The following is a 25,334-nucleotide window of genomic DNA, read 5'->3' on the forward strand; positions in this document are numbered from 1 at the left end:
TTCCCCAGTAGAAAGTGTATTTCTATGAAGAAACAGGTTCAAGAGCTGCAGTCATAAAGGACTATCAGATGTCAAAACTCAGCACCTGCATCTAGGGATCAATACAGCCTCAGGATGACAGCCTGCAAAATCCCAAGGTGCCAGGAGCAGTGTTATTTACAGCCAGCCCTTCCCTGCTGATGCTGACATGCAGACACTGCAGTACCCTGCTTTCTTCCACAGCCAAACTGTGCTCAGCCCTTTTTCCTCCTCCTCCTCCATTAACAGTGCTACCTTTTGCCTTGGAAACAGCATCCCTGACTGCAGCGGTGCTTCAGGAGCATTGAACGTGTGCTCTTTTCACTGTTCCACAAATACCCCTTTAGTGTGGCTGAAAACCCTTTTGACACCTTGGGCCCCAAGTGCAATTAGGGAGCCTCAGACCTCCAATTTAAACCTCATGCAGGCCAGCATGTCTGCAGAGAGCTCCACCACCGAGCCCCCTGCTCCCCCCCTACCCAGTGCTGCCCAACATGAAGCAGGGCACTGGAGAGCTATCCTGTTTCCTCATCTTCTCACCCAGCAGCCAATAAGCTTCAGTCTGGGATTTCGCAGATCCCACTGCCTTTCCTCAAGAAAAGGTCTGACGAGTGAGGGGTGTTCATCCCAGACCTGCAGGGACTGAACCACTCACATCTGAACACATCCTGGCAGTTGAAAAGGTGATTTGTGCATTGGACACCAATTATGTCATGCTCTTGGGAGCTTCCTTATCTCCAGGCTCTTGTGTTTGTTCTGACCCACCAACCTCATTTTTGTCTCTGTTTCTCCACCCTAGGAATGAGAGGTGTCTCTCTGGGTTTTGGGATCAGCCTGCAGGGATCAGAGGAACCATTCAGGTTTTCCCTGGCAGCACCCTAAGGAGGATGTGAAGAAGCTATCTGCTGCCAAACTCTTCCTGCTGCAACACAGGGGAATACCTGCACCTGCCCTCCAGGTAACTGCTTCTGGCAGAGCTGCTGTCTGACAAAAAGGAGTTGAGTAACTTCTGCACAAACCGGCTCCAGGAAACAGGGGGAGAGTTCTTTGCTGAATCAGAGGGGAGGTAAAGACTCAGGTACCACCACACCAACCCAGCATCTTTAAGGCCACATTTCCTTAGCCCATGACCCTGTGCACACAAGCCTCACCACAGCAGGACCCTCCTGCCCAGGCAGGGAGCACAACCATACATCACTGACCAGGCAGCCCAGCTCAGAGGTAGGGTGGGTGTTTGGCACCTACGCAGGCAACAAGTCACCACTCCTTCCAGCTGCCTTCATCCCCAGAAGTAAGGAATCTGCTCAGGGCCTGGCCCCAGTCTCTGGGGCTTAACCATGAGTGCTCAGTTGATTAAAGCAGCCAGGAACAGAAGTGCACACATGGTATTCAACATGAACAAAAACCTCTTTGGAGCTTTAAGGCACCAGGCAGAAGAAACAACATCTTTGAAGAGTGAACCAACAACCAAGCTGTGTCACCCCTGCCACCCTCCCATCCCCACCTAGATAAACCCCACGGGAGGCTGATGACTTCACTGGCTGGCAGCAGCCAAGGAGGCAAATGAAAGCCATAGGCTTAGACCTCGTCCCCAATAAGTCCTTCCAAAAGCTCAAATGCCCCCATCCCACTGGTGGGAGAACACCTCTGGGAAGCTCGCAGAAGCGTCTTGCTCCACAGTTGCTATCAGCTCAGGCACAAGTGCTGGTCTTACAGATACTCCTGACTCACATCTGCTTTCATGTCTGCCCAGGGGTTATGGCCTCCCTGCTCAGAAGGGGCAGTAGCTCTTACCAGTTTGGTCACCAGTGAGGTTCTTTGCTGCAAGACTCAGTTTTGTCCATCTTGAAAGGGGCAGACACAACTGGGACCTGGCCACAATGTCATGAACAGTGGGTCTGCCCTTTGCTGGGAAGCTCAAAGTGCGTTCCTTTCCTCCAGGCAGTTGAGGCTATCCAGCAACACCAGAGCCATGGAGGAGTCCTGTCCCAGTTCAGCAGATTGCTGCCAAAGCGCACTGCATCCACATTGGCCGTGTCTTTTTCCAGTCCTTGCCATGGGCTCTGTCCAGTAAAGCAGATGTCCAGTGGGATCACTGATGTCTGCAGCCAGAAGCACCAGGTTGAGAATCAGAACCATGAAGACTTGAAGACTTTGTTGTTGAAGCCAGAGATGGTAATTTCTTAGAGGAAAAGAAAAGCCTTTGTATGTGCTGGGTGAGAGGAGGCCTCTCCCTGGGATGCTGGCAGTCAGTGTGACCAGGAACCAAAAGATTTCCCTAACACTGCCTAGTGAATGCCAGAGAAGACTCCTGCATATCTGCTTTCCAGAACACCCACTGAATTCCTTCACTGGAAGACAGGGCTTGTGCAGTGGGGTGGATTAGGTAGAGTCCCCTTGGCTGGGCACTTGCTGACTCTCCACACTGGTATTTCATCCCATCTCAGACCCTCTGTTCTTCATCTCACACCAGTGTGCAGTCGTGGTGCTGACTTTTCCCTTGGCGAGGCTGCGGGGTGCCAGCTCCCTGCCAGCTCCGCTGCCTGCCACAGCAGAGCTGTAACCTTGGCAGCACCGGGGATTACCCTGCTCACTGAGGGACACGTGTGAGCTGCACCAGTTAAAGAGCTGAAGTCCAGTCCTTAACGTAGCCAGTGCAGGTAACAGGCAGATGCAGGTAACACAGACATGGCTACTTATTTCCCTGTTGTGGTCTGAAGTCCAACATCATCCATCTAGCAAAGACCTGACTTTTGGTATCATGGATGTTTTTAAATACTATGATTTTTCAGATCTAACCTCTGCAGGCAGTTGTTACTGTGCCCCCCCCCAATGGTGCAAGATCCCAACTCCCTTTTTGCCAGGCAACAACTGAAAGCCTCACAGAGTGACCAAGCATCATCCCCATCTACTCCTCATTCACAAGCTGAGCTACTTCATCCTGGCAGTTAGTTGCCATGCTGTGGGCAGTGGTCACCTCTTTCCCATGGCTGCTCTTTGTGTCATGGATAGCTACTGGCAAGTGAATTTTTACCAGCCATTGACTGTTGATCCTATAGTAGATGCCTTAAACTACTCCTGTTATTTCTTCCTGATCTTTAGTTCAGAGAATGGATAAAAGAACAAAACAAAAATTGTTCTGTTTCATCCCATTACCTTCCCCTATCCAAACAAAATAATACCTGAGGAGTATTTTCTGCTAGAAGAGTCAAAACATTTACTACCTGTAAATTCAGCATCCTCTGAACTGACAAAAGCAGGGTGCTTTCCCCTGGCACTGCTCAAGAGGCATTAACTTCTGCCCTAAGCAACTGCAGTTCATGTTCTCCACAGCTAAAACACAGTAAGTTACTCCCTCAAGCCTGCTGCAGAAAGCACAGACATCACCCTGAGTCTGACCAGAAGCTGCTCTCCTGATGCAGCAGGTTTGTAGAGACAAACTCCTACCACAGCACATGATAACGCTTGGCCAGCACAGGCTGGGGCTCATGTCATGCAGCTGCTTGTACATCATGGAGGTGGGAATGTGTCACAAGTACTTTTCCCCTAAGAGTTGGGCTCTTCACTGAAAGTTAAGGTAACATCTGAAGGACAATAACTACTTCTCAGGTTGTTGAGAACAAGTTCATCATCACTAATTATAACACCTCTGGAAATTCCATTAGATTTCATCAATGCAGTGATTGATTTTCCCTTTACATCCTGCTCAACCTTTTTCTTCACATTACTTCTGGTGGAAGTGATTGCCATTGATTTCACAAAAAAACATGTTTCTATTGAATTTAAATTTGTCACCTTCACTTTAGAGACAAATGTAAAAACTGGGCCAATAAAGCTACAAGCCAAAACCAGGAGTTTTCCATCCATTTTCTCTGAGTTAGTTGCAACTGTAGCTAATTTAACTTTTAATTCTCTTCAATCTCTCTATAACATTCCTGATGTCTCATTCTTATTTTCAAAACCCTCAGGAACTTGCAATAGAAAGTGCTTGCTATGATGCCCAGAACTCAGTCCTGGATGGACCCAAGCTATTTTAAAACTAAGAGCTTTAAAAGCCTTTGCTTTCTCTATGCTGTCCTTCACATTAAAAACTGAACTTCATTTGTCACTGTGATCTGTTCCACAAGCTTGATGAGGTTCCATCAAATGTTCATTATTTTCGCTGAGCTTGACTGTAATAACCTTCACCATTTTCTATTTCACTGGTCATTCCTTTTCCAGATTAAAAAAAAAAACTCTTAACAATTAAGAAATAAAAGAAGCAGAAACCAATTAAAACTATTGGAAAACCCCAGAGCATAAGAGAGGTTTGTAATTTTATGGTCCAGTAGAATAAATTGTTAAGCAACGTAGCAATTACATTGGAAACCTCGTCACAGGTATGTATATGTGGCAAAATGTACACACGCCATCGCCTTATGAGGCCTGTAAACAACTTACTATTATGAACCATGTTTCATGCTGTCAGCCTCTTGAAATAACAATAAATGCCTTTTATTTTGCTTTGACAATAAGCTTCATCTTGACAAGTTACAGCCAAGTTCTAGGATCTAGGAAGAATCTAAGTACTCCAGAAGAAATAAAAGGGTGCAAACTCTCCTTTAAGAATCTGAACAGATCTTGCTATTTCCTGATTTAAGTACAGAATTCCAGTCGGTTTCAATGGTGCAACTGCTGCTAATGGTCTAAATGTCAATTTGCACAGGACATAGAACTCCAAATCTGCCCAAGTTTATGCGTTTAATTAGCATATAGTGAGAGTTTTAGATGAAGTATATCCAGATTGTTACTTGCTTCTTGAGGCAAGATTTGTAGAAAAAATCATCAGGGCACACACAGAACCACAGGCACAATTTTCCCAATAGCCACAGAAACTCCCAGCTTTCAGCCAGCCCAAAATCAGCCACTTTCCTTCTTGCCTGTATGAGAAGAAGGAAGCTTTTTCAGAGCACCATGTATTTCCCTTCTAAATTAAATCTGTTCCTCCTGTTGTAAGCACAGTGTACTAAGGAAATGTATTCAAGGATATAAGAGATCTGCACTAGATTCCTATCAAGGCAGGACCTTATCAAAGCCTTTAACACTACCCTGGCATATTCTCTTCCTCCAGCAACAGAGCTAACCCTTAACACTGTTTCAACAGTTATATTTTTTGCTATCATTTAAGAAAACAGAAGTTACAGAGTACATTCACTGCCATCAGATATTATACCTCAGGTGTGAATATTGATTTATGATTGGTAACACATGCAATGGTATGGGAGACAGATACAGTCCCTTCAGGATAATTCATAGTATGAAGGGCTCCAATTCATTCTCTCTTTCCCTTTCTTCATGACATCTATTAACTCATCCATGTGGAAAATATAATTTCTAACAAACAATGAAAATCAAATGCCAAACTCTTCAATGTGTTATCAGACTGTCCAACACCCTGACCCTGTAAAGACTTAGCTTTAATCTTTTGGGGCTGCAAGTACTCTCTAGACTCCAATCAACTTAGAAGAGAAGCATGTGCATGAACTTCAGCAAGGCTGGGGAATCTGGATAAACAGCTACTGCTGTTGTTCTGGCAAATAAACCATTCACAATACAAAGCATCCAAGGAAAAAAAGAACACAAACCTTTTGGCAATTCTCCCCCACAGTTTTCCACCCGCTTCACACCACAACAGAAATGCTCTGCAATGGGCACTTGCAGGAAAATAAAGGCAATGGTTCTATCTGCTTTCTGCAGGAGTTTATTTTGGCAAGCTCATGCTTTAAATGCCAAGCAGCATTCAAGGATGTGCTTGAACATGTGCATATATGCATCTTACTCATCTCAACAAAAGGGAACTCCACATACTTTGCTATTTGAGGTCACCAAATATTTTCACTAGAGGCTACTGAGTTTTCATGTATTTATACTGCATTAAGTACCTCTCTTGGTTTTTCAAAACAAAATTACATTTCAAACATTAAATTTTCAAAATCAATGCATGTGAAAGACTTGTTTAACAAATAAAACACGTCATGCCTCAGCCCTTTTCTTTTTGTACTGTCATAGCCATTTCCCATCTGAGTCTGTGCTATTTAGATGATCAGCTTTTTGGAAAAGGTTGGCTTCATTTTATAGTTGAAGATAACATGCTCCTAGTAGCTTTCTCAAGCTGATGTTTATCAAACTTTCTTATTTTCTTAAATAAGAAGATTTCTGTCCCCATAGTTACTTATTTAGTAACTACACTGCAGACTACAAAGAAATCCCCCCCTCCCCCCAAGATTTATTTAGGCAATGAGCACATAATGCTGTCCCCTCAGCTCCTAACACCCAAAGAGGTCTGTATGTTCTTTCCTGTAAGTAAATGAAAGCTACGAAGCCTTACACTATGAGTACGTAACTGCAGTGAGGTACACCAGTGCATCTGCAGCTGTGACTGCCCATGCCTGCATTCTCCTCCAGCATTAAAAAACCCTCTTGGCTACTTCTTTTTGACATCAAAGGAAAACAAAACTGAAGTGATAAATCCCATCAGCAGTTTTCAGCAGGTTTTGCATCCTCCCCCTATTTTAATAAACAAAATGGAGTCCTTACTTAGTTTCTAGATTAAGAAGTATTATTAAAAGTAGTTACAAACCCAACTACAACCCTTAAAACACCACCAAAATGCACTACAATAGTCTTTTATTTAGTTTACAGAAGAGTCTATCAGTACAGGTTGCAGAAAGAAAATGTTTAGTGCTATTTACAATTTGTTTTAAAACTCTGCTCTATACAAATTTAATTCTGATCAGTATGAACAATATTTTTGTAAATCTACTGCATATAAAGCATTTCATCAAAGCAGGAACAATGAATAAAATAACCTGATTACATCTGAATGATGCCAATCATTCAAAAAACAATTACACAGAACATCTGTAAGAGTTGTGGACACTTAAGTACAGAACACAATGTCAACCTGTGACTCATTTCTTTTAAAGGCTAAAGCTATTTATATGGAATATTGTTCTATTATACTACACGCCAATCTATATTTAACTTCTATAGTTACGTATTTTATAAGATTTTTATTAAATATATTCTACACATATTTGTAATTTCACACAGGAAGAAATTCCTCCCCAGTGAAAAAAATATAAAATCTTTTATATTTTTATTTATTTTTATTGTTTTTACAGGTCTAAGATGAAACTAGCTCATGCTTTAGTGCTGTGCAAATTTCTTTAGCATATCAACGTTTAAATTATTGATATGAAATAAAAGAATGGCATCTTTTATAATTATGTATGCCTTCAAAAATCAGCTTCTGATTTTAATACCATTGCAAGCACTGATACCAAATGCAGATTACTTAAAGAAACAAAACTAGTACTATGGCAGAGGTTTTTCTTTTTGCTTTTTTCAAACTTTAATAATTCTTTTGAAGTCTCTAATGAGTAAGCATGATACTGGACACTAAGGTACAGATGAGAAAATGACTGAAAAACACCAATTGCCAATATTCAAATACATAAAATTGATTAGTAAATTATGTTTTCTAACATTTATGCACAATAATAAAAGCCTATGAACTACAGGAAATTACCCCTCCCATATTAAGGCTAGGAAATGCACTCTCTGCACTGGTTTGTGCTGTCTGAATAAGCAGTCAACTGACGTACGAGATCAGAGTGCACGCAGTAACGAAAAATTCAGTTTCATCAGCCCTCTACAGAGTGCTTTTAAATTACAGGCACATAGTTTTGTTTGTTTGTTGCAGTGAAAATATATAGAGTTAGACTTGCTTTAGTTAGTATTCTGTGCCAGTTCGGCCACCAAGGTTGACTTAGCTAGAATTGACTTAACAGTTTTTCCTTTGATTTGGCCATAAGTGAGATTTGTTTTGCTTATAGATATACTACTTTCCAGTGTTGCATTATACATTGTGGGTTATCACTAGGTGTCTCCAATATTGTTAGAGATTGTTGATGAGAAATATACTGTCAACCATATTTAGTGCAAATTGCATCTACAAAGCTTGACTGGTTAGATCCGGTTAATGGAGATTTTTTTGTGGCAGCAAAATGATTCCTGCTATGGAAAAGAACACTTTAACTTTTCTGGAGATTGAATTCTCTCAAGAACTGATGTACTGTACGATTATTCAGCAAACAAAAATCAGGAATTTAAAAAAGAAAACAAACAATTAAAGTGTTCATAGATCTTTCTCTTAAAAACCAAAAAAGACTAATGAAACAGTGTTCGTGTAATATTTCAGTTCCATGGATTTACAGACAGGCTCTTCCTACAGGTCTCTGAAGCAAGGTAGGGCCTCTTCTATTCCAGCAGCATGAAAGACAAAGACTATATTACATCACACTTAGCGGGTAAAGCTAACAGGGTTTACAGAATTACACAGCAATTGCTTTCTCCAGTTTTTTCACGGTTCCTTTGACCTGTGGAGAAAGAAGAAAGTTTTGCTTACATGTCATTTCTACAGCAGTTTGGTTGGTTTGTGTGTCAGGATGCTTGATACACATTTGCCTTTATTATAGACATGCATACATAAGTGAAAAATAACTCAGCAGTAGTTTTCAATAATAAAAATAACAGCTGTTAAGGTTTGAGTAAATTTCTGCATTCTAGAATAATGCTAAACCAGAAAGTTAATTTCTCAGTTTTCTATAAACCACATGTACGAAAGTATTTCATTACTTGCTTCACAAAAGACCACAAGGACTGGAATTTTCTCTGCTATGAAATACCCCAAAATCCTGTAAAATAGCTGGCTGCTTTGCCATATACTTGAGTAAGAAATATCTCTAGTGCACAGCTTACCTTGCGAGTTTGGCTCTGGCAATGTCTCTCTAGCCACCAAATGCATCACTGTTGTTTTGCCAAAAGGAAGTTTTAATGCTGAAGGAGAAAGGGAGATTTATTAACAGTCTTTTTTCTTCAAAAACCTAACTGAACCTAGCTATAATTGGATAAACATCTGTTCCAAAGTTCATACTGTGAGGTTTGAACTACTTACTAAACATATAAACACATTTCTGGCTAAAATTTTATAGATCAGGTCTTGGAACCTGATAATAATCACTTAAAACATTGTGTTCTTATAAACATTATATTCCTGTTAGGAAACTTAGCCTTCCTCTTGTGAGTAAAAGCAGAAGTGAGTATTCAGACCAGGACTCAGGTGATAAACATTCTTTATTGATATGGATGCAAAAAAGCAGCTAATTCAGCCACTAAACTGTTACTCCTGAGACATCAAAACATGGAACCACTACTGCAAAACAGATTTTCCTACAACATACTTCGATCCAGGGCAAAGATTTTCCAAAACAAAAAATATCTGCATCTTGCCTTTTAATACTGATCTGTAACATCAGCAGCTTAAAAAGCCATTACAGAAAGAGCAAAATACTACAAACTAATCACATTAGGAAGATCTCTCACAATATCAAGACAGATGAAGAGACCTGATCAGTGAGCTGTGAAGGTTAGTTATTTACAGTAAACTAGTACAAGTATACTAATATTCTGATTAACTGATTTCAGCAGTAGTTCATATAGTTCACACAAGTTCTTATTAGCAATTTCCAGCTTCTTGCTTAGAGCACCATGACAGAACCTGAGCACCCTAACCTTTTCTTGCTCATCTTCATTCTCTGACTCCTTTCTCTCCCCTAAGATAAACTTCTATTTAATTCCTTTTCCATCTGTTTAATGACACCTTTATTCCAGATTTTCTATCGTCAGAATTTACTTCCCTCCCCACCCCCCCCCCCCCCCCCCCGCCCCCAGCATGTGTATGGCACAGGAATGGGTTGGTTTCCTTTCCCCCCTCCCCAATAAATAAGGAAGTTAAAAGTCACTGATTACCATTATCTAACAAGAAACTGAGAACCTCCCTAATTAGTATTATTTCAAAAGCAAAGTACAGACCAAATATTTAGCCAAAGGATGAAACTTCCTGTTGGAAGCTGAACAAACTATCTCACTAGCTACCTCCCCAACCCTTCACACAGACAGCACACAATGAAATAGTGTGGCTCAAGAATGGCAAGCAAGAGTGGCACAAGCAGTTTTACAAAGGGGGTCTGTTTTCCTTTACCACTTCCAGTGCCATCCACTCTACTGTTTTTGTAGTGACAGCCCATTCAGAGGAGCTGGCAAAAGAGATGGTTTCTTAAAAATAAAGCTTTTCACTCAAAAGCCAGTTTTTCCTGGCAATTAGTCTTTTTTTTTTGAGGCTTCTGAGTATCTAGGAGTCTCAAATTCAGGAGATTATATATATATATGAGATTACAACTGGAATATTACAACATCACTTTCAAATGTGAACAAAACCAGACTCCTGTTAAAGAGAACATCAAACTGTTTCCTTGGGAACTTTTGTTTCAGTGGTTGATAAAGTGACTTTCGGTGCACAGTAGGTACAAATTCCAGGTCAATATTTCTTAATCACCCAAAGCAAATAAAACGCTAAGTGCTCAAATTCAGTTATAGAAAGCTACAGCTAGAACAGCTTAATGAACTGTATTATAACAGCTTTAGAAACTAAATATTGTATTTAGCAAGAAATTCTGCCCTGCCTTCACTCCACCTGTCTCTTTCAAAGATAACCAGTTCACTTAGGGTTACGTCTAGTGAACACCACAACCTGAAGTAGTAGTCTTTTCAGGCTGCTTCATAAACTGCCACTTCCCTTTCAGATGCATAATCTGGCTCTAGACAACTTCATTAGCACTCAAGTAAGCCAGTACTTTATGGATGTGTTTGGGTTTTTTTTTCCTTAGAACAATATAGCAATGAAAAACTCTTAATATACATGTAAGGTCCTTAGGGTAAAAGCATAGTGATTAAATTGCATGCATGAATGATTAGTAATGAACTAAAATGCCCTGAACCCAAGTGTTCAGAATTCATAGACCTGGGTTAACTCAAGAGTCAACATCACACAGCTGTTATTTTTAAGCTTAACTCATTAAACAATGTATTAAATATATTAAATAAATGATCAAAGTTCTTTCAGATTTAGACAAATGTCACCAAAGGGAACAAGCACTGGTGGTCAAGAGCAACACTAGAGAGAGATGAATAGCAAAGAAAATCACATTTAGCTGCCTCCTTGCCTGGAAAAGATAGGGTAAGAAGAGCAACTCTAATGGCAGAGATGTTCCAAGACTTAAATTTGTCTTTCAACCCTACTCCAACTGCTACTAACTGGCACCTGGTAAACATACAAATTAAAGAGTTAATAAAAATTTCAGAGTTCTCACAGTTGAGTTGACATTGATCTTGTCTGTATATATAGCAGTGTTAAAAATTGATTTCTATGGAGAGTAAATCTATTCTAAACGTACATCACTAGCCAACATCAGTAACAATAGAAAGCAAATCAATGACTATATCATTCCAGTCACTTCATGGAAAGATCACCATAAGCAGTTCAGAAGTATTCTTTTCAAGTTCATCTTAACTTCAGAATCAGTGAAATTTCATTTTGTATTCTTTTCTCCTCTCTGTATCGCACTCAAGTACCAAATGCATGAAAAACCCGAACATACAAAGTGGAAGTATTAATTTATTTCTAAACTGGCACAAAGAAGAGAATCCCACTTTGTTTAGTCATTGCCATAGCTGATACTCACACTGGCAACTTTTCTCTACAAAAAGAAAGATTATTGTTACGACTTTATGTCATATCTCCATCAAAAGATACCCATCAACTATACATAATTACGTGGGAAAGCTTGCCACAAGGGGGCATAGTTGAATTGCATTTCCTTAGCATATGAAGTGGAGCCATTTACTTCTGTTTTCACATAACTATGCAATTGTATCCCTGAGAGAGCACTGGACAGCAAGAATGCTTCCTCTCATTCTCATTCATACAGTGTCTTCCTTCACTGTACTAAGATTTAAAGTATTGTTTAACCAATTATCATAGTGTTTATCAAACATTTTAAGATACTTCAGACATTACACGACAAGTGTAGTGTAAAAGAAGTGGAACAAAATATTCCATTCTAGAAAGAAGAAACAAAAGCAGCATTATTGTTTCTTTATGCAAGAGGAAATTTGACTTAGCAGGTGGTACCCCCCAAAGTTTAACAACTAGCAGTAACAAGATGGAAAAATACACAATAAGATACATGTTACTCTATGCAGAGGAAAAATACTGTATAGCAAGCCATAGGGTGATCTTGAATAATAAAGTGACATTTGCTGCACTGTAAATAAGTATCACCTTTGCCTGGCTGTAACATGCATAGTGAAAATTATTTTCATACCTCCTAATGTCACATTGCCATGAAGAAACCTCCCTTGATAAATAAGCCGCAAGATATTTGGACTGCTGACTTGTTCTTCTTCCCAATCTGAAAAGGAGAGAGAGAATTTTCACAGTTACATTGTAAAAAAACACCTTTTGTTATTTCTCTCAACCTTTACCCAAGAAGAAAACTAAGAATAGGACTCCTGCAGGAAACACTGAAGAGAGAGCACAGGCTGGAGATACAGAAAGATAATTCAAGGCTAGCACTCCTGAAATCTATTATTCAACATTGGGCATTGAAACACATAAGATTATGCCTACAAATATAAATATTACTAACTCTACAGATTGCATGAGATCTGTAGCACATACACAAGTCCTACACTAAATAGTTCATAAATGCAAGTTGCTTCCTGAGGTTTAATATCCACTTGGATAAAATTGCCTTTACTTTCTTCCCATTCAGAAGCCATCACCTCCTCAATAGCCAACTAACTGGAGCTGCTCTGCAGCCACAGAGATTGAAAGCACATGTGATGGGTCATTTGAAATGGGATTCTGAGATGACAGCCCTGAACTGGCTCAGCAGGCTGCTCAGCAGCGTTCCACAACGGCCAGTTCCAACTAGTTAAATGTCCAGAGGGGGCAGTGAGCTGAGCATCCCCCAGCAGTCACTGCAGAGAGCCTGAACAGAGGCCTCTCTCAGAGCTGATGCCAACTGAAACACTGTGAGGAACTTCTCAAAGGATAATCTGTGGGTGTTTTTCTATGGCAAACAGTGACTCGGGAAAGCAAGCATGCATTTTCCAGTAATGCATTTCCTATAACGCTTAAGCCACCATAAATAATTTACAAGCTTAAATGATCTTTTCCTATCTTTCAGTGTTCCCTGTCACAATGTGAACAACAAATAAATATGCACTTTGCTTTCAGAACAAACATCATAAAACCCTGAGAAATGCTGAATTTAAACAGGTTCTCTGGGAATACAGTGTCCTCTGTTTCTTAGCTGACCAGATCTCTGGCAACAGCTGTTCACAAACGTTCTTTCTCTCTGCTTCTGTAGTGTTTATTATAGCAAAACGAATATTCAGCATGAGATCATGACAAGCAACAGAAACCAACCTGTTCACTGGGAACATACAATTAACATACAGGCAGCAGCAACGGCATCACAAAAGGAGAACTGAAAAGGGGAAAAATTTAAAACCCATGGCTGCAGGGAGTGTATGGAGAGGCACCTGGTGTGAAAAAGCAAGCAGGCAAATGGGTAGCAGGAGCCACTGAAGCCCCAGAACATGGTGGCAGCATTGTTGGTATCAACAGCAGTGGCTGCAGCATCTCGGAGTGCTGCCATGAGCCTGGTTTATAAGATTAGATCAAATTAGGCAACCAAAGCTATTTGAATTTCAAGTATTTCCACTCAGGGTCTGATTCAACTGGCTTGCAATTCAAGTGCATGCCCTTTTTGCTATGCTGTCAAGTGGGCTGTGTTAAGGAGCTGAATTATCACACTACTAGGGTGAATGACTTTTTGGAAGATATAAAAAAAATGATTTAACTTTTTTAGCCTGAACTCTGCCACACCATGGCTGTAAAGATAAGTTCAGCCAGCTTATAATGCCATCATGACATAAACCAGAAGCCAACAGAAGACAGACTACATTTTGGCACAGGTATTTGCTCACTGGTTCACTGCCAATTTACCCATCCTTTTAATTTTTGCTCCTTGGCTGGCAGTTTGAAACACTTCTTCCTGACATAATTTAAGGTTTCCATTTCCACTGATGACTAAATGAACCAAGGAAAAGTTATTTACCTAGGACTTTTTTTTAACTTCAGCAGATAATTGCTGTGCAATTAAAATGTTAGTATTATTTAGAAGAAAATGGTGAGGGCAGGAAGAGAACAGATAATCTACTTAGAAGACACACATTAATATAAATCTGGTATTTTCCACTACAAGTCAAGAGATTCTTAATTAACAACTGTCTTGTCAAAAGAGAAGTTTTCCTTAATCCTGCCAGCATGTAACTGAGAATATTTCATAATCTCTTTCACCCACAAGATCATGAGAAGTCAAATGGCGCTAAAAACAATAATAACATTTCTATTTCAAGGAAAATTTGATCCTCACCAAGATTTCTCAGGCCTGTAGCAAAGAGCACTCTCAGCCTGAAAACAGCTACTGAGCTGATGTTTGTGAAAACCTAGACACTATTTTGAAGTACATTTTTTCCCTCAGTCTTTTAAACTGACATTATTCTTCTTTACACAGGCAATTAAATATTCACGAAGATTTAGAGAACTCCCTCAGGGCAGCAGCTATTTGAACTGAGGCTTCCATGTCCGGTTCTACTCTTCTTTTTCTTAAAAGAGACTTTAAAGTCTGGGTTTCCTCTTAACTCAGAGCCTGCAACCTTTAAGCTCTTCACAAGACTAGGAACACGAGACCACATGTTCAGGAATAAACTTGAGTAAGAACAACAACAGTTCTGCCTCTACTAATTCAGATAAAAGTACACAAAGAGTACTTGATCAGGACAGCTATGCTGTAGGCACACATTAAAATATGCTCGGTAGCTACACAGATGCTAAATCTGTGTTCATTTCAAGGATGTGCATTTCAAGGCCAGGTTGGATGGGTCTTTGAGCAAGCTGGTCTAGTGGAAGGTGTCCTTGCCCACGCCGGGGGGTTGGAACTAGATAAGATTTAAGGTCCCTTCCAACCCAAACCATTCTACGATTTTATGACGCACCAATTGGATTTTTTAGCGTAGAAGTGTTTTACATACATATCTAATACTTAAGAGGATTAAAAAACTTCCCCTTCATTCCAGATTTTATTAAATACATAATGCATAAACAGCAAACAAGTCCACTGAAACCCTGTTCTTCCTGATATGGATAATCAGCACTAACTTTTTGGCAGGAATTATCATCTACCATGCATCTTTGACAAAGGCAGCACAGAAACAGATATTGCAATGTTTTAGTTTGTATAAACAGTAGTCTTTTTTAACATAAAACAGTAACCCAGATGAAGTCCTGTACCAAAAGAAGCATTTTCTTTCATCATATGTAATGCTATGTCTGTGTTTTGGCTATTTTCCCATGAAATCTTAGTCAGGGAGAACAGAAGCACTCTGTTTTTAGTGGAACTATTCACATATGTGAATACACATCTTAAGTTTTCAGTTCTATTTTCTGAAGCCAATATTCCTTCTTAATACCAAATATACTCAGATAGACAACCTCAGTTTCTCTCAGTCTTTTAATGTCTCATAAAATGTTCTTTAGTACTTGGTTTTGGGTTGTTTCTTGTTTTCCTGGAAGAATACTGTTATTACAGATCTTTTCCAAGATAAGGCAGTAAGGAAGAAGTAATTCAGTCTCAATTTCACTAATGTACTCCTGTGACATGCCATGTTTTACATTAGCTGTTCTCACATAACAGGTTTTATATCTCCAACATTTACTCACACTTACTAGATCCTCTAACAAGATTATGCAAGAAAAGTGTCTGAAGACAGAGTGAAAGAAGTACTGCAGTTTGGGGAAGCAGATTTTAGAAATCAAGTGGGAAATAGTCCAGACATCTAAAAATCTCCCCAACTGAAGAATCAGGGAAAATGAAGAACAACTGTGTTTCTATAGAAATCTGTGCTCTGATACACAGTAAACATACTTAATTTGAATGTTGCAAACAGAGATCAGTTTACTGGCACTTTAATTTGACAATACAGGGAAGCTTCTAGCTCAGAAGTTAAAAAGCCAAAGCCACAGAGCTACTCACCCATCGGCCAGTTGTCATACACATGTTTTGCAATATCTGCAGCAGAGTCATTTGGTGAAAATAGGAACTCTTTTGTTTTCCCACTTACCAAGATGAGGCGCAAATTTATCTGTAAAAACAACAAATAAAACCGCACTATTAGGGAAGTATGCAGGGAAGACAAAGTAGTTAAAGTTACAAAAAGGTGCCACTGGTTTTAGAATAAGATTGATCCAAAGTGATTCAAGAAAACAGTTTAAGATTTTGTTGAAAATAGTGTCAAAAGAGGTCAATAAAATGTTGTTGCTTACACATAATCTAGAAAGATTAAATTCTAACAGCTGGCATTTTTGATGATAAATGCCAGAAGATTCTGATAGGTAGTGATTGAATCAGCTGTGACATTAAAACAAGCTTTCAGCAGTGTAAAAGAATTCCAGCCAAGACACAGTGACAGCATATCTTGAATAAAGGTGGAAAATATAAACCTGAAAAAATAACCCAAACAGAGAGCACTGAAAATATCAAAACCTGCATCCGCGTAAGCTGAGACCCAGTAAAAACCCCAGCACCTTCCCTCCAGCATGATACTTGTCGGCCCTGATCTCACCCACCGCATTGCCTACAAAACAGCATCCTTCCTTGCTCCTATCCACCACAGAAATTGAATCCCTCTGCCAGTCTTCTGAATCCACAACTTTGTTCCACCACTGCCTTTCACTCCAAGCAAATTAGTTGACATCCATATGCAATACAGTAATAACACTGTATCACTGGTTTTCTATCATTGATTTCCTTTACCTAACCATCAGCATTTTCAGCTGTAATTTTCCTCTTTTATTTGCAAGTTACTGAGTATAATGCCTTTTCCACATAGCATTAAAATAACCTGTACAAAGAGCTCACTATGACAATAGTGACTCACAATGCAAAAGAGATTTAACTCTGGCTCCTCAAGCAACTGCTAGCAAGATCACAAAATGTGTTTGGGTAACTAGCACTTACCAATGCCCATGGCAAGTAGAAGTCTAGCTGCTTCTGTGGCTTGGCCTACAAGCCTAAATGGCATCAACTATTAGCAAGACTTCAGTATCCTAACTGCTTGGATACTTTCTTCCAAATCACACTCACAAACTGTGGTTCTCATGTGAAGTTGCAACAATACTGAATTCCAGCAAGGAAAGTTAACTGGTTTTTTTTTCTAGATCAAATACAAAAAGAAAGATTTACAGTGATGCCCAAATTTTCAAGACTTCTTCAAGAATCTCAGCAAATCATGTCCAGTAAACATGACAGCCCTGCCTCAGTTACCTGCCACTACTTGTTTCAAAAGCTCTCCAGAACGACTGTTTATTCTCTCTTGAATGCTTTAGCTTGGATTCATCGTACCCATCTTTAAGCACCTAATAAAGGTAGGTATCCAAATTAGTAAGTCTCTACCATTCTGCACACTTTAAGGTCAATGAATAAAATGACCCCTCCGAAAAGCAATTCAGTCTCTATTTCAAAGCGTAGTAAGAATTCAAACAGTTAAGGTAAAAGGGCCAGGTTCCCCTCCCTGTTCCCCATTAATGCCCTTGAAAAGCCAAGAAGTAGCTGTCTCTGAGGAAGCACCACAATATTGTATTGCACAGAATCATAGAATCAACTAGGTTGGAAAATACCTTTAAGATCATCAAGTCCAAATCACTGCATACCATGAAATCATAACACAACTTAAAGGGGAGAAGCTGCAGGAATGCTGTTTAGACAATTATTCATAAAATTCAGAACACACCTGGCTACAAGCATTAAAGTTCTGTGCTCTCTGATATTTCCAGAGTGATTTAAGAATTATTTTCAAATCTTAACAAGATTTAACAGAAAAAAAAGCAAACCAAGTTCCACTATTCCTGTTTACTCCAAAAACCTGGCTACTGTAATTGAACTACAACTTCAAAATGTTATGCCTAAATTCAGCAATGGCCAGACCATGTCTACCTATTGTTTTGCTTATACTATCTTTCAGTTTAAGTAGTTTCCCCCTTTTTAGTTATCTCCACTTGTACATGTATGGATAGCACTTACATATATGGTTTGTCCAGCTGGACTGCCCCAGACAAGCTCTTCAATCTTTCTCCAGTGCTATACCCATTTCCCCATGCATCCCAGGAGCCTGTCTCTGTATACTTCAATCTCTTCTTTTTTCTCCTCAAAACAGATTACTATTTCTGACACAGTTTAGTGGTGGACCTGGCAGTCCTGGGGTAACAGTTGGACTTGATGATCTTAAAGGTCTTTTCCAACCTAGTTGATTTTGCGATTCTATGTGTCACCAGACGGTTGTATAATGCCATCAGTAATTTCCTCGGTCTACTGGAAATACCTTTTGTGCCTATGTCGCAAGAGCACATATACCTTCATAAATGCCCCATGCTTTTTGCTCAGTTACTTCCTACCCTTCTCTACTTTGATCCTTTCAGTAATTCAGTCTGCATTCTTATAACCAACATTTTGGCTGTAATGCCCTGAAGCACAAGGCTCCAAATTTCATACCACTCCTATTATTCCATCCCTCCCAGGGAAAAGAGGTGAGGTGGAAAGAAGTATTCTGTACCACAAAGATGTTTCAGATCACTCCATGTCTGGGCCCATGCCCTATGAAATCCCCCAGAATTTCAATGTAACACTTTTTTTTTATAAGAGTACTTTTTCATCTTCATGTCATCAAATTCTAGCAGCAAGATCCCTTTACATATACCTGTGTCATTAGATGAATCAGGAAATGCAAGACTGATCTGACAACTGATCCATAACAATTCCACTAAGAAGCTCTGAGCTTGTTTCCCTCCCCTCAGCTAGGTCCTTTATCTTAGGCCCTTCCAAATAATTTCTCTAGTAAATCGTAATTTCTCCTATTTAGTCAGCAGTTTGCAATACAGCACCACATCACTTACTGTGTACATATTCAGATGAAACTACAAAAATGTCTACGTAGAAAATAAGGCTTTTTCATCAAAAGCTTGCCAAGCTCTGCCTTTCAGAGGCTGCACTGCATTCCACTTTCTCTATACCTCATTATCTTTAATTATCCTTTAAGCATTAATGCATCTCATTACAAAACCAGCACAGTGCCAAAAATTCAAGAGGTTCAGACTGCACCACAAACTGTTATTGTACTTGGGAATGGGCCGCCTGTTTAAGAAACAAACAAACCAAACAACCCCAAATATTCAGCAGCAGTGCCTGCTGTAGGCAGTAACAGTGAAAAGCTTCATCACCAGCAGCCAACCTGCCTCTCACTCCAATCCCCCCGTATCCACTTCATCTACTCTAACTGCCCCCCTCACCTTGCTCCCTCTGGCCAAGTAGTCACCCCAACTCTGATTTTATGCAGGCTACCTAAGGATTTCTTATCCTTCATCTGTGTGTAGCTTATCTGTGGTTGGGATTATCTCTTTTGAAGATCATAACACTTTCCTAGGCAGTAGACAGAACACCAAACCATCAGCTCCCTAGAACTGTCTGATCTTGATCCTACAAGGAGACGATTAAAAAAAAAAACCCAGAAGATTAGTCCTGCTCAGTGCTTAAAATATGATTATGGCACAGCATTATTATAGAACTGAAGTCATTCTTCATATAGCATAATATTAAGGAGACACATTTCTTTTTATCCTCACTACTGAGTTTTGAGATTATCAGTGAATACAGAAAGATTACACAGAGAAAACACAGAGAAATAATAAAAACTAACTCAGCTTCCTGTAAAATTTGATTAAGTTATACTTCTGCAGTTAATGTACAGTACAAGCAACAGGAAAAAACAAAAAGTTAAAAGTGTCAGTTCCTTCTTCCCCCTCTCCAACTCCCCAAGACACATAACTTCACAGTTGTTTTTTTGTTGCTGAGGAGCATTTCTTATAGTCCTACTGTGACATATAAAAGGCACACCAAGATAAACAAATAATTTTATGGGTATATGACAAAGAACATGTAAAATGAAGGAGGAATATTTTCATTTTTAAAATAATAAACTGAATCACCAAATACAAGCAGAAGCTCAAAATAAATCCTTAAATCAGTCAAGCAGATGTTGCTTCAAGTGCAAGGAAACAGCTGCTCTAATGAAAGGTTAAAGTATTTTCTTATTTATAGTACAGCATGCCACTGACATTTCATTTGCATGTTTGTCTATAAATATGCACATATATATACGTGCATACATATATAAAAGATATATATAACTTTATATTTCTTAATTTTGGCTTGAATGAGTCTTAGTCTTGAGTTGCACACTACACTACCTCAAAAGGTTTGAAGCAAAGAATCTTAAAACTTGCCTTTAAATTTAGGGTCTAATCTCATTCCCTCAAGACCACTGGGAAATTTAATGGCTTGCAACTGCTGTACTACTGATGCTGCAAGCCTGAGAGCACCACTTCAAACAGACTACAAGGGATCTGAAACAAACCTTTCTGGCAAAATGCCTCCGATGAAAGATCATATCTAAAAAAAAGGGGGGGAGGGTTAGGGTTAGGGGTTAGGGTTAGGGTGCATACACATTTACTCAAAGAAAAGTGCAGGGAAAAAACTCAAAAACTTGTTTAGATACGGAAGTTTTGACACAAAAGCAGCAAATTTTATTTTTTTTTTCAAGTTACAAAAGGATTCCTACTAATCTTAGCTACTCTGTATCCTATTTCTTATGTTACAAGTAAGCAAGGCAGTCATATCTGTTTCCCCTGTATGCCTAAAGCCCCTCCATCCATGCTTGTCAGAAGAGCCTTGGTGCTGTGACACTATTGTGATTCCCATGGCCCTGACAAGTTTGTTCTTCCACAGGGGTCATAACAACGACCATCCTGATTTTTTTTTCCAGACTACCAAAGGGAACTCAGCCTTTTGCTACAGCAAATTGATAAGGAATAAATTCATCCTCACATTTACGCATTATCACAGCAACTGCAAGGTTACTGATGAAAGCAGTGAAGAACAGCCCCAGCATCAGCAGCAGGACTGAACACAAAGCGTGGACCACATCCCCTCTACACAGTTGCATAATAGCATGCTCTGTTTGTGCTCTCAAGCATGCAAACCTCACCCTTGCCCCCCCAACCAACACCAATCTCATCATTACAGCTCCATTAACTACCCCATCAGTGCACTGCACACACAGTAAAGAATGTCAGTGTAATTACACACTGTAAAACAAAAACGCTACATAAATTAAAAATATATATCTGTGCAAAGATTGCTGTAACAACTGTGACCACAACTTTTGGAGCAGAAATTGGATGATGTATACACAGATGTAGAATAAAGTGTGTTTTGCTACAGGTATCCGCACCTGAGTTTGTTCATTCTTTAAGGTGTAACTACAAATTGCCTTGGTGCCACAATGCTGCTTATTTCACAGCTGAAATTAAATAAGTGAGAAGTCACTTAAAAATGCAAGAAAGGAGATATTTACAATCTACATGATGTTTCTTGATGTTTAGGTGACTTCCCATCTATTCAGCTAAACAAGTTACTTTGTTATCAATTTTATATTCCAGTAGCAGCTTCAATCTTACAATTAAAATGCAGAGGACGAACATGTCATATCACTCCATGTTATTCTACCCCACGTTTAAATTAACTGATTTTCTTCAACTGTTTAAGATTAAAACAAGTATACAAGCCTATTTCCACCCCCATCCCTTTTCTTAACAGATGTGAAATTGAATTAAAAACTAACAATGGACCAGAAGGGAAAGTGATAAGAGCGTTCAGAAACAGACTAAAGTTCCTCTTCTCAAGAAGCAGTACATTTAGTTCAAGTTCTTAAGTGTGAGAATTAAGTTTGTTCTCCAAAGATGCATCAAAGCTTTCTAACTCTTCCAGGCTGAAGAGAACCTCACAGCACCATGCAGTACATTTTACCAACTCAATTCTACCAAATTTGCATAGGTGGTTGAACCAAGTCTGAATAACATAAGTGAAATATTACACAGGCAATGCAGGAGGGACCTGCAGGTTCTAGAGTCCAGTTCACTCCTAAAGTAGATACATAATCCCATGTAATCCATTCTGGAAGTGTATCCACCAGAATGTAAGAACCTTGGTTCTGACACCCCCTGGAAGACTGTCCCATTGAGTGGAGCTTTCTTCTAATCCCCAGTATAAGTTCATTACTGGACAGGTTACCTTCCCTGATGCCAGACCTACTCTTTGGGCTCTAGTTGTAATAGGCTTTTTCCCCCCTTGGGGTTTTGATGGCTTTCTTCTAGATCTCCAGACAAGAACACACTTTGCTAAAACACACAAGCAAAGGTTTTTCTCATTAACAGGCTGCCCCTTGGTGTAATCATTGTCTTCAAAGTTCTGAAGCACAACAGAGGTTATGGAAATTGGACTTGTATAGCCTAGAAGCCTGGTAGGCATCTATTAGCAGCCTTCCTCTGGCGGAAATAGTAAAGAGGTCATTATCTTGCTGAGATTCAAGACAGAAGAACAAGAGACACACGTCATAAGTAGAAACAAAATACTTCGAACTGTGGTAAGGAAGGAAATTTTCACCCCCAAAGACATCAAAGGAATGGAACAGGTCACCCAGAGATGCTTTGGAAGCTCAGTCCTTGGGTGTTCTTGAGACCCAACTGAAAGTTTGAATTCATAGAATGGCTGGGTTGAAAGGAACCTTAAAGATCATCTCATTCCAACCCCCTGCCATGGGCAGGGACACTTCACACTAGACCAGGTTGCTCCAAGCCCCATCCAACATGGCCTTGACCACTGCCAGGGATTGGGCAGCCATAACTTGTCTGGGCAACCTGTGCCAGTGTCTCACCACCCTCATAGTGAAGAACTTTCCCTTACAGCTAATCTAAATCTATCTTCTGTCAGTTTAAAGCCATTCCTCCTTGTCCTGCCACTCCATGCCCTTGTACCTCTCCAGATTTCTTGTAGGCCCCCTTTAGGTATTGGAAAGCTGTTTTAAGATCTCCCCTGAGCCTTCTCTTCTCCAGACTGAACAAGCCAAACTCACTTCAGACAGTCTTCATGAGAGAGGTGCTCCAGCCCTCAGAGCATCTCCATAGCCCTAGTTCAGTGGTGATCCTGCTTCCAGCAGGTCACTGGACTAGAAAATTTCTCAAGGTCCTTTCCAAAGTGGATGATCCTACAATTCACTTTAATGTGCATCGGCTTGAGTTTTGATTCAGTCTTCTTAAGTAAGCATGAGTAGAATTACAATCCTATTTCAGGGATTTATAAAAACTAGAGCCTCCCTAAATTGACTGCAAATGCTTCTCCATTTTCCATGCAAATAACACAACTGTATCACACTTGTAATGCAGTAATCTTGCAATGCTCTTCTTCAGTCCAGTCATTTCCATGACTTAAGCCTTCAAGCTCGCATTACAAAATAATGCTTTTAACCATGTTGTGCAGGATATTTTTATAATAATGCCATAAATTTTGCTCCTATTAATTCAATCTTTCGAGATAATCCAATCTTTCCCATACAACACCGTAATCTTCTGTACTATTTGTGCTCCAAATTTTCATCGTCAGATTTCATCAACATACTGATTTTCCTTGTGTCACATCAGAAACATCAGAAAGATACAGTCCCAAAATTAATCTTAAAAAATTACACTAAGCATGACTGCCATCCTGACACTTCCACATTAAATGCTGTATGTCACCATCCTCCCAACCTAAGTCACACACCATCAAACCCTGCCTTCCAAAACCAATGCTGTCCTACTCAACATCAACTACTTACTGAAGTCCAGATTGATTACGCCTCTTCCGCATTTCACTCATTTGAAAAACACTTTCCTTCCAAAGAAAATCGGGCAGCGAATCTATCATAATCTAACTTGCAAATTTTATTCCACTATTCTTCTGCTCCTTCTCAATATCCTTCTTGAGGTGTTTATTAATTTGTCAAATACAGTCTCTCTCTACAACCTTTTCACTCATCTAGCATGTGTTTTATACCTTTAATGTCATCGACCTGAAGAAACACCAAGATGGAAATTCTTCAGATAAGCTCCTTACACTAACCCAGTACACTTACTTTAATCAGCATCTGCCCCCGTGAAATCCAAAGCCCTTATGTACATGCCTATTTTGTTTGGTTTTCCATTTGATTTTAACTGTATCAGCTTGTGATCATTGGATTCAATGTTATTTTCTCAAGCAGCCTTCTGAAGATTTCCAGAGCTTTCTGTGATTTTGAGGCATATCCAAAGTAATAATAATAGCACCTTCTTGGCCAAGAAACTAGCTGGTAGAGGGACTGAGATGCAGCTCAGAAAGGAAGTGAGCAAGAAGTACAAATCTGTAGCCCAACCATACAAGCATTCTCATGAGAGAGAAGAGATCCTTGATTCTGGACTCATGTTCACAAGAGTCACCTAGTAAAATAAAACAAACATTAGTTCTTAGGAATCACACTTCTAGACATGTGGTGTCACCAGGTATTTTATGGCAAATACAACTAACATAACTGCACTCCCTGAAGTGAACACATAAAATTTACATTTGGCTATACTCAAACCCCCTGAATCTAGCTTTAGGTGAACAAAAAGACTTTGCTCTACCCTTACAATCCCTTGCACCTAGAATAAATTTAGTTCTTAACAGGAAAAAAAAATGGGCATTGAACATGAAGTTACATAAATTGTCAGCATGATTGAACAAAGCTCTGGCTTCATTGCTAGCTGGCTGAAAGACCCGTGTCATTCATTCAAAGCCACACCACTTGTGGAAGTAGGGCAATTCCACATGACACCCTGCATCCTGGTTTTGGCTCGGACAGAGCTCATTTTCTTCTTAGTTGCTGGTGCAGTGCTGTGTTTTGGCTTCAGTTTGAAACAATGCTGATAACACACCAATGTTTTTAGTTGTTGCTAAACACCTGACCCGAACTAACCAAAGGGGTATTCCATACCACAGCACATCTGCTTTCTCAAACAGGAATGGCTAAGGATACTTTGCACTGCTAAAGAGTAAGTTACCAAATTTCAGAGAAGTTTGAAGTGACAGGAGAGAGAAAACTAATAGGAAGTGTTATCAAATTTTATTTACAGGAAGAAAAAGCAAGGTCCTGTAAGTATTTAACTTGATAGCTATACTAGACCTAGCTGTCTCTGTGGAAACCATGACATTCTTTAGCTTAAAATAATATCGCTTGGTCACACTTCATCCACTCCCTCATGCCAGTTCAAATAACACAGGAATAATGGCAGTATATTCTTCAATATCCTCTTACGAGTTCCAGGGTTATCTTTTAAGAAGAAATATCTAAGACCGACTGTT

At 39.6% G+C, this 25,334-nt stretch overlaps 1 protein-coding gene across 1 annotated transcript in view; it reads right to left on the reverse strand.

Annotated features, from left to right (window-relative positions):
* Positions 1 to 6,667: 6,667 nt before the first annotated feature.
* Positions 6,668 to 25,334, reverse strand: part of UBL3 (ubiquitin like 3) — a 56,626-nt gene continuing 37,959 nt past the window's right edge. The window contains exons 2-5 of the mRNA XM_005149781.3: positions 16,065 to 16,173; positions 12,285 to 12,371; positions 8,821 to 8,898; positions 6,668 to 8,438 (exon numbers count right to left, since the gene is read on the reverse strand). Coding sequence (XP_005149838.1) covers positions 8,386 to 8,438; positions 8,821 to 8,898; positions 12,285 to 12,371; positions 16,065 to 16,173 — 327 coding nt within the window. The 3' untranslated portion in view covers positions 6,668 to 8,385. The remainder of the gene's footprint in view (positions 8,439 to 8,820; positions 8,899 to 12,284; positions 12,372 to 16,064; positions 16,174 to 25,334) is intronic.

This window comes from Melopsittacus undulatus, chromosome 2 (genome assembly GCF_012275295.1).
Source record: "Melopsittacus undulatus isolate bMelUnd1 chromosome 2, bMelUnd1.mat.Z, whole genome shotgun sequence".
In the NCBI taxonomy this organism is placed as follows: domain Eukaryota; kingdom Metazoa; phylum Chordata; class Aves; order Psittaciformes; family Psittaculidae; genus Melopsittacus; species Melopsittacus undulatus.